Source organism: Rhododendron vialii, chromosome 6a, assembly GCF_030253575.1.
Source record: "Rhododendron vialii isolate Sample 1 chromosome 6a, ASM3025357v1".
In the NCBI taxonomy this organism is placed as follows: Eukaryota; Viridiplantae; Streptophyta; class Magnoliopsida; order Ericales; family Ericaceae; genus Rhododendron; species Rhododendron vialii.
The window spans coordinates 40,977,925-40,988,076 of record NC_080562.1 but is presented as its reverse complement, the minus strand read 5'-3'; the positions used below and the strand labels follow the sequence as shown (position 1 = coordinate 40,988,076).

At 40.3% G+C, this 10,152-nt stretch overlaps 2 protein-coding genes across 2 annotated transcripts; both read left to right on the top strand.

Moving 5' to 3' along the window:
• Window positions 1-5,933: 5,933 nt before the first annotated feature.
• Window positions 5,934-6,797, top strand: LOC131328745 (fatty acid desaturase 4, chloroplastic-like). Its single transcript, XM_058361646.1, has one exon. It carries the CDS (start codon window positions 6,018-6,020, stop codon window positions 6,795-6,797), a length of 780 nt encoding a protein of 259 aa, XP_058217629.1. The 5' UTR covers window positions 5,934-6,017.
• Window positions 6,798-8,949: 2,152 nt separating this feature from the next.
• On the top strand, window positions 8,950-10,130 carry LOC131330474 (fatty acid desaturase 4, chloroplastic-like). Its single transcript, XM_058364072.1, has one exon. It carries the CDS (start codon window positions 9,089-9,091, stop codon window positions 10,028-10,030), a length of 942 nt encoding a protein of 313 aa, XP_058220055.1. The 5' UTR covers window positions 8,950-9,088; the 3' UTR covers window positions 10,031-10,130.
• The last annotated feature ends 22 nt before the right edge of the window (window positions 10,131-10,152 follow it).

Sequence of the window (10,152 nt, the reverse complement as noted above, 5' to 3'; positions counted from 1 at the left end):
CTGATATACGGTTTGTACATGACTCTGTTTAGCTACGTTTGAACAGTTCTTCCATGTGGTTACATCCATCAAGAAAAACATCAGTGGCCCTACTATTACAACATGAGAAAAAAAAAATTACGGTGGAACCGTGAATATATTTTAAAGCGCTCAATCGCGCATATTCAAAAGTGTTTTGGACGGTCCGAATTTTAAAAAATTATTCGTTAAAAGAGTTTCTAACGAATAATTTTCTTAAAGTTCGGACTATTGATTGTCGGAACGGACGACGGAGTATCTCTCTTACAACGTACCATATTTCAACTGTTGAAGTCCTAAAGGAAGATGAAGTTTTTAAATATCTATTTTCAGATCTCATTCCAGGCTTATGATGCTATTGTTAAAGAAGTGAACATTCCTCGCCACCTCTTTCCGGATGCTTTCTCAACAAGAATATCCCTTGTTAAAGTGGGATGCATTTTTCGTGAAAAAAAGAATGGGTATACCATAATGTTTTAAGTCATGAGCGCGATGGTAAAAACGTATTTCGACAACATTTTACATTATTGGAATTCGTGAAAGCGAGAATTGAGAGCGTAAATGTAAAGCAATACAATAGTTAAAAAAAAAAAAACAAAATCTTATTGAATAATTATGTGACTAAGGTTATAGCTCGCCACAAACATTCGTTTCCGACCCATCTGAACAGAGAGTAGAAAAAATATTTAGCCCCTGTTCCACATAGTTTTTTTGGGGGGATTTTTTATTGGGAGACTTAAATATTCGTCTTCAGACCCTAACCGACTTATTTTTCCATCCTGATCAGTTTGAATATTTATGTTTTCATCCCCACTCTGTTTTAATCACAATAGTGGAGTAATACTTTGGGTATCATATACTCCTATATGGCACCGAATTTTGGGACGGAAACTTAACACCCCTGTAGTCCCACCGTATATTTTCTGAACTTTGGCTTGTCCTCCCTATTTTCATCAGAAGATGAGTCAAAGCTCATGAAACCATCAGAGGAATCCCCCTCCTCAGACTCTGTTTCAAACAAACAATTATAGGAGATATCTTCAAAGTACCTTTCTTTTTTTTTTCTGCCTCACACCACACCACTCTTTGTCTTTATCCACATTGACATCAAACAAGGCATCATCATCTTCACTCAAATCATAAATGTCTATGAAAACATCAGGATTAGATTCTAAATCATGATAAACAGGTCTTCTTCTAGCATGTCTTCTTCTAATGGTGGGTGGTGGTTCATAGGTGGGAGGTGGTTCAATGGTGGGTGGTGGGTTTGGTCTACCGAAAGAAGATATGTGAGTTATCAAATTCACAAAATTATAGTTGTCTTGTGAAAATGGTCCACATATCCATTCCGAACTAGTGATATCAATATTTAGTAGTCCATCTTCCTCATACACATTGGCATTGTGTTCAACACTAGTGGGACCCAGAGTCGTCCCTAACTTTTTGGGCTTAAAGCCGAAAATTAAAAATATGGCCTATTTTGTTGGACGATAAGAATGGATAAAAAAGTAGGAGGGACTCTTACAATTTAGAATTTTTTTGAAGGCCTAAAGAGGCTGCAACACTTAGAGCATCTCCAACCCTTGACATCAAATTGGGGATGTCAATTTTTTTTTGAAGGCTGATGTGGCATTTTGGCATCTCCAATTTGATATCAAAACCTCCTCTCCAATCCTTATGTCAAATTCTATTTATTTGACATCAAATTATCCCTTTCCAACCCTTATGTCAAAATACAAATGGTCATTTTTTGAAATTTGGCATGGAGGAGGGAGGTTGTCAAAGTTGATATGAGAATGCTTGCATTCAAATCCACGTAGGAATTGGCATCAAAGAAGGCTGTTGGATTGGATTGAATTTTGGTGTCAAATTTTACCGTTAACATGTCCACGTAGGATTTAACATCTCCCATTGGAAATGCTCTTATTTTAACTTAGGGCCGGCTCTGGTGGGACCTGCCAAATTACTCTCATACACTTCCACCAAATCATTTCTAAGGCTTTGAACCATGGTTGTGACATCACCATCAGTTTGGATCTTCTTCTTTTTTGAAATTCCAATTTGGATCTTCTTAAAAATCTATTTTTCATCTAAACCAAAAACCTAGTAGAAGAGAGCTAATTCTTCCATGCACATACCCAACTTCCTTAGACATTGGGGCGGTTTGGCAGCCTCATTTTCACATTTTCTGTTTCCCATTTTCTCATTTTGGCTATTTGGCTGAGAAACAAATAACTCATTCCATGAGAATGGTTTTAAGAATTGAAGAAAGGAGAAGAGAAGTGAAAAAGAGGTCTGGAGGAGCTTTTCCCATTTTCGGTTTCCCATTCTCGTTCAAAAGGCATACGGAAATACCACCTTACCCTCTCTGTTTCACCATAATCCACCAAAACCCCACCCTCATGAACGTTATCCTCTCTCACCTGTTCGAAACAATGAAAATATTTTAGTTAAAAATAGTTTGAGAATTTTAATAAATGAAGAATAAAGCAATTGCAAAATAAAATTTCAAAAAATTGATTAATACATTTTTTATACACATTATACACCATTATTAATAACCAAGGGCAACATAGTAAAAAATCAACTCATAATTCATTTTCAATCCATATCTCCCAAACACTATTCATGTTGCAAAATGCATTATGCATATATCATTCAAACATTCTACCAAATACAAAATACATTCTGACCATAATTCAAAAAGTCAAAAAGTTGAAAATGAAAAGTCAAAAAGTAAGTTCACAAATACTCCCATTGATTGGAAGTCGGTTCTAGATATTCTATCATTATCACAATAATCAATGTAGCTCACAGTACCATCATCATAATACTCTATGATATCCCTAGCTTATATTTCACCATGATTCAACTTAATACTAAAGTACCCAAGACTGAAATCTGCAAAAGTATATAAAAACATACAAACATGCAAAACTATATTTGAATCCGGACCATTAAAAACACTCACCAACGGCTGTGATACGCACTACAAGTCTTGTAGTGCACCCTGGGGTTCGATTGAACCCGTGGTTGAAATTACATCCGCTATAAGGACATCTGCAACCAATACTCTAATACCTCTCAACTTCTTCAAAATTTGGTGGAAAAACCAACTCCAACCTATCTCAACTGCTCTAAAAACCATATGCAGCGACATTTGTATGACCCAGCAAATGTTTGACATGTGGCAGTGGATTCAAATTTGTGTTCTTATTAGGCCTTTCCATTCCAACTTCTTCATTGCTTCAAACCATGCATCCACCAACTAATTACAATTTGATGGCATTAAAGAATTTACTGAAGAGGACTACCATTCTATTCTCAACTAATTAACAACTTCATGCATGAAACTTGTAGTTGATGTTTGGAGCATTGAATGTAGTACTGTGAACACAATCTATCTGCTCTCTAGCTCCCTTTCTCTCTCACACGGAGTTGTCGGATTATAATTGCGTTCGTGCACTATACAATGCGTTCTACCCAAAAAGTACTCCATGCACATCACGACAAAACACAAACACATTCGTAGGACACAATCGAAAAACACGAAAAATCTGATAAGGGCAATATAGGAATCTGGGAATAGTACGAAGTTACTCTATCACCCCTCAAACATACAAGGAGGACAAACCAACTAAGGAACAGCAAAGAGCAACTTCGGGATAAAGGTATGGGGGAGGAAAGGTGATTTGGTCCCTTCTTATTTTTTTTCTGATCCGGAAAAAAAAAATGATAGGGTGACACTTTTTTGATCTCTCTCCATCTGTTGGATTGGAAATGCTGTGTGTTTAAAGTGTAGTTCTTTTGGATCTTCTCTGTGGGCTGAAACTTTTTGTACGTGTTCCCGATCAATTAGGAGACAATTTGGCAACGCTACCAACACAGCTAGCTTTAAATCACAGCTCCGACTAATAACCGCATCCAGAGTTGTTCGTTACATGTGGGCCCACACATATCAGACGGTTCCAAATAAAGTTGTGCACGGAAGTTGTGTTTCTTGACTTATGGAGAATTTTTTTTTTTTTAATTACTCCCTCCTTTCCTATTTATGAGTCCCTTTTCAGGAATCCAACTATTTTAAAAAGGCTAATTGTTGCATTGACAGAATTTTTAGTTTCCAACTTTGCCCCTAATTATTGCAAGCTTGAGCTTTTTTGATGTTGACTTTTGAAAATGAACATTCATTTTGAAACATCCAAAAAATAAAAGATGAACCCTCAATAGGAATGGAGGGAGTGTCATTCCAGACCCTTCTCACATGCTCACATGATCACATGAAGAGAAAATCATTAGATACTCTAGAAATATTATGTGTCGTTGCCTACGAGATATTTCCATCAACGAGGGACAACAACATTTATAATGTGTGTTATCTCTGGCTAGCAGGCTAGGGATGGCAACGGGGCGGAATATCCAAATCCAAACCCTCCACCCGCTCTCCGAATCCGTGCCGAACTCCAAACGGATATATATTTTAACCCTCCATCCCCGTTCTGAGCGGAGAACGGAGATCCGATCAGATATCCAAAGATCCTAATTATCAACAATAAAAAAAAAGAGAGAGAATTAGGAATCCTTTGTTTTAGAGCAAAAAAGTACTCATACTAGAACCACCAACACCACCATCAGCACCGCCGCCGTAGGCTATCCTCCGACCAGCCATATCTTTGATTCGCCCAAAAAAGGATTCGGGTTTTTTTTTTAGTGACAGTCGTTTTTTGTGTGTGAGATTTGGGGGTAATTCAAAGTTTTTTTTTTTGGGTAAGGAGGGGTAATTCAAAGCTTGTGAAGGAAGAAGCAGGTGATGATGATTTCATTGATGTGGGAAGTGTGGGAACAACGGCTGTTGTTCGACCTGGGGGCTGTTGTTCGACCTGGGGGGGGGAGTAGTGGTTGGTTTTATTCGACTGAAGTGGAGCGCAGGAGGCGGAGGGGCTGGGGTGGGATTTGGTAATGACCCCCTAAAATGAAATCTATATATATAGTCGGTATCCCACATGCAAAGATTAATTGTCACTGCATCATTGGTCGAGAATAGTGAATCTTTGATTATTTTAGCTACTACTACAAAAGCCCAACTTTTTCAAACATTTAAAGATTTTTTATACAATAATATCATGCGAAATTACCACATGGTACGCTGGGAGTAATTTTGTTTGAATGGATTGGAATTTAGACTGGATTGGCAAAGGTTACCCACACACTAGTGGAATTTGGACTGGATTGGCAAAGGTTACCCACACACAAACTCTCTCACTCTATTTTCTTCCATAACAATCTAATGGGAAGGAGAGAAATTTATTTACGGATCCGCCGTGAACAAGTTTTTCGTAGATTCGTGCAATTACAGCCGTCCGTTTCCGCAATCAATGGTTGATATTGTCTTTTAATCTTGACCGATCAAAATTGATTTTTAATCCAAACCGTTCAAAAATACTTTGGACGCACACAATTGGATTCTGTAAACCCATTATCACTATATTCTCCATAAAAAGATATTCTCAATTGGAAGACGGAAAGGTAGTGTAGCTTTTTGAAGGGAATGAAAGTGTGTATGTGCACGTACCATTTTGGTGGGAATGAAAGTGTGTTTTGGCGGGGTTAGATTACTAGCAGGGAGCAAAGGGGTCACCATAGAGGGGTCAAAACAGAGGGCTTTTGGAGTGGCGAAAAAGCTGGTCCACGTGGCAAAAGTATAGCCGGAGATATCAATGTGAATGGGCTGATTTAATCTCAGCCATACATTAAAGGATACTGGACTGTACAATATTGGAGGTGAGCCAAACCCGTAGTCTGAATCTCTTGTTGTTAATTATGCATGTTTCTTACACTTTACTATTCCAGCAAACACTATATATATCTGCAGTCCCCCATGTCCATTCACATACAAGAACTCTCCTCTCCTGATCCCAAGTTTCTCTTATTTTGGAAATCACTTGCTTCACAGTTATCATCCTCTACTAAAAGCCACCACCAAACTCAAAAGCCAACTAGTCATGGAACCATCACCGCGGCTCACAACACCCCCACCACCGCTCCCACCACCCACATCCACTTATGATGACCACCGTGACACAGTCGATGACTCAAGCCTGCAATCAACATGGTACCACCGCGCTTGGGTGGCTAGCGGGTGTATCACCGTTGCTATCTCTCTAGTAAAATGCATAACCGCTGCAATCGATTCGCGCACCTGGCTCCAACCCATTATAGCTGGATGGTTGGGGTACCTACTTGCGGATCTCAGTAGCGGAGTCTACCACTGGGCGATCGATAACTACGGTAGCGCCTCAACCCCAATTTTCGGTTTCCAGATAGAATCATTTCAATACCACCATGAATCCCCATGGACATTAACTCGGAGCCAATTTGCGCACAATATCCACAAACTCGCACGAGGCATAACCTTTGCTGTCCTTCCATTAGACCTTTTCTGCAACGGTCCGTTTCTACACGGATTCGTCGCCCTGTATTCGGGCTGCATTATGTTTAGCCAGCACTTCCATTATTGGGCCCACGACACCAAGAGCCGGCTCCCTCGGCTTGTGGTGGCGTTGCAAGACGCGGGGTTACTGTTGTCTCGATCGCAGCACGGGGTGCACCACCGGCCTCCGTACAACAAAAACTACTGCATTGTGAGCGGAGTGTGGAATGAGCTTTTGAGTGCGTACAAAGTGTTTGAAACGTTGGAGACGTTTCTGTTTTTAAAGCTTGGTGTGCGACCTCGGTCTGGGAATGAGCCCAAGAGTGCATGGGTGGACCCAAAAGGAGATTGAAACCCCCCTTCTCAAATGATGCTTCTACTGTATGATTTATCTATAAATATTAACCAATAAAGATTTGAGTTTGTGGATAATCTCTTATCCAATAAAGATTTGAATTTGTCGATACTCTCTTATCCATAAGATTGGTCAAGATGGGCAGCTCAAACCTAGACTCTTTCGTCTAGTCCAAAATAAGGAGTACGGACAATCCATGTCCTTTCCTTGTAGGACCAGCAATATGGAAGAGATAAAGTAGTGTCTTTTCTTTACTCAAAAAAAAAAAATGCGCTATGTAAGAATAGTTCGCAAATAAAGATGGGAATGTGAATTCCAGATTCCAATCACCGTTAGCCCAAGTGAAGCTTAATCATGCTTTCTTAATCTCTTGTTCTAAATGTAGTCGTGAAAGTGTTATGTCCATCCAAATTCAGAAAAAATAAAGATAATTCTCACTAGACTAAACGAACATAAAATCCCAAGAGATTAAATGAAACAAACGAGTACTTGATGTTTTTGACGAGATCTAAAGCATTAAAAAGTTTTGATGATCAAAGTGGGTGTAAAGGGTCTACAAATAGACAAGCTGAACGGTCTAGTTTCTAAAACGGGACGGGAGAGAATCTCAGTTGTTTTTATATAGCGGCCTGCCGTGAAAACTTTTCCTCTCGGAAGTCAGAACCAGAACCGAACAAGTAGGTTTCTCCAATGGAAGATTTTCCCTGTCATGACAACGGAAAAGACTACAATACACACCCCTTATATAGGTGTGTATCATATGCACCCCCTAAAATATTATAAATTATAGAGAAAATGTTACGAATCGTATTGCTAAAAAGTTACGAATCGTATAAAGGTTACGAGATACACCAAAATGTTATGAGTCATAATGAAAATGTTACGAATCTTACTGCTGAAAGGTTATGAATTCTAGAACAAAAGTTACGAAACACACTAAAATGTTATAAATGAACCATAAAATAGGTGCATATGGTACGCTCTTTTAAAGGATGTGTATTGTAGACTTTTCCCATGACAATTGGCATGTATAATGGAACATATCCATTTTGCATCATCATCCTGGATGCCTCCTGGTGATGAATTCACGTTCTATTCATCGCTTGAGTTTTGACCTTAGATCAATTCCAAACGTCAAACCAACATCCAATATTATTTCAATTTTAAGACAGCTCGCAAATTCGTTAAGCTACGTTAGGCCAAACTTCAGCTAATTTTTTGGTAGACTGAAAGTAATTGGGCACAGATTTATGACAAACGATCCTCCCCCGTTTTTATCTTCTAGTTTGTTTTCATTGGAAAGCATGGGTGAGACCAGTATTTTACCGTCTGCAAAGGAATTAAATTTTAACTAATGAGTGTAGCTCAATTAGCCAGAATTCCTATCCTTTAAAGGTCAAGATTTCGATTCTTTATTCTTGCGTGAATGTTTTGTATATTTGGACGCATTTTAGTCTTAAGAAAGATATTGTTGAATTTTCCTGCCAAGTAAACACAAAACATACACATGTTTGATGAGAATAACAATCGTGAATAAGTTGTTCACGGAGTCGCGCAATCACACTCATCCGTTTCGACAATCAATGGTTGAGATATGTTTTTAAACTTTGACCGATAATAATTTATTTTTAATCCAGACCATCAAAAATACTTTTGGATACGCAAAATTGGGCCCTTTTATTCCCTCCATGTTGGATATTCCTGTGTATGCCAAATGAACACATACGCCACTTGACAGCCGAGGATCAGTGCTCCATTTTCGAGGTCCACTGTCCGTGGCCTTACAAATTGTGTGGCTCTGGCACCTATCCATTACAAGCCCCTAGCGACGTTACTTTACCCACGCAACCTATGTTAACACCACAAGATTGCCCCTCTTTTCTTCTTTTTTCGACGGTCAGGACTGTCGAGGTTAACTTACGCGCGTCTTGACTAATTTCCATCCTGATTCAGTCAAAAACAGGTCATTCAAGCTGAGACTAAAAAAATTCACAAAAAAATTATTTTCTTGCGATTTGACGCCAAGAACTGAACTCTAAGTAATTGAGCAGGGAGCAAACCCACCCGCTAACCCATGCGGCTGTCCGGCCCCTCCCTCAATCTCTCTAACACACAAGTGAATGGTCATCAAAAGGGTCTAATATGTACTCTATATAATCACAACCTCCGAATAAACCCAAGTTTGTTAGGAGACTGCAAATTCATTTGTTTCTTGCTCTTAGTCTGGCAAGAAACGTACTTCATCAGCCCAAGTTTCTTACTCTTAGCTTGGCCATTACTTTGCTTCAATGTCCATCTTATCTCAACCTCACTACCACCCTCTACCCAAGTCCTTATTAAACACCGCCCATCACCACCAATGCCTCCCCATCCGAATCCTTTGCTCCACCACCACCACCACCAAAAAACTCAAATACAACCCCGGACACCACCTAGTCAAGGAATCACCACCACCACGACTCACCGCACCCACACCCACTAACCACCACCGTGTCACACTCGATGACCTGACCTTACAATCAACATGGTCCCACCGCGCGTGGCTGGCAACCGGGTGCACCACCGTGGCTATTTCTCTAGTAAAGTGCGTAACCGCTGCAGCCGATTCACACAACTGGCTAGAACCCATTCTAGCCGGATTGGTCGGGTACATACTAGCAGATCTCGGGTCTGGAGTCTACCACTGGGCCATAGACAACTATGGTGATGCCTCGACCCCGGTTTTCGGATTACAAATAGAAGCATTTCAAGGCCACCACAAGTACCCTTGGACCATCACTAGGCGCCAATTCGCCAACAACCTCCACGCGCTCGCACGTGTCATAACCTTCACCGTTCTTCCTTTAGACCTCGCATTCAACGACCCGGTTCTACACGGGTTCGTGGCCGTTTGTTCGGGTTGCATCATGTTTAGCCAGCAGTTCCATGCTTGGGCCCACGGCACCAAGAGCCGCCTCCCGCAGCCGGTGGTGGTGTTGCAAGACGCTGGGGTGCTAGTGTCCCGGTCGCAGCACGCGGCCCACCACCGGCCGCCGTATAATAACAACTACTGCATTGTGAGTGGCGTGTGGAATGGGGTGTTGGATGAGTACAGAGTGTTTGAAACGTTGGAGATGTTTGTGTTTTTTAAGCTTGGAGTGAGACCCAGGTCATGGAGTGAGCCTAACTATGAGTGGATCCAAGAGGAGTCTGAGACTGAAATCCCCCTTCTCAAACAACACTTTCACTGAATTTATTTACACATGTCCGTTTCGCCTATCTACAATTATATTTAATTTGTTGAAAGATTTATTCATAAATAAAGATGAGAACAGGTTATTTAGGTTTCAAGCACAATCCATATTTGGTAGTC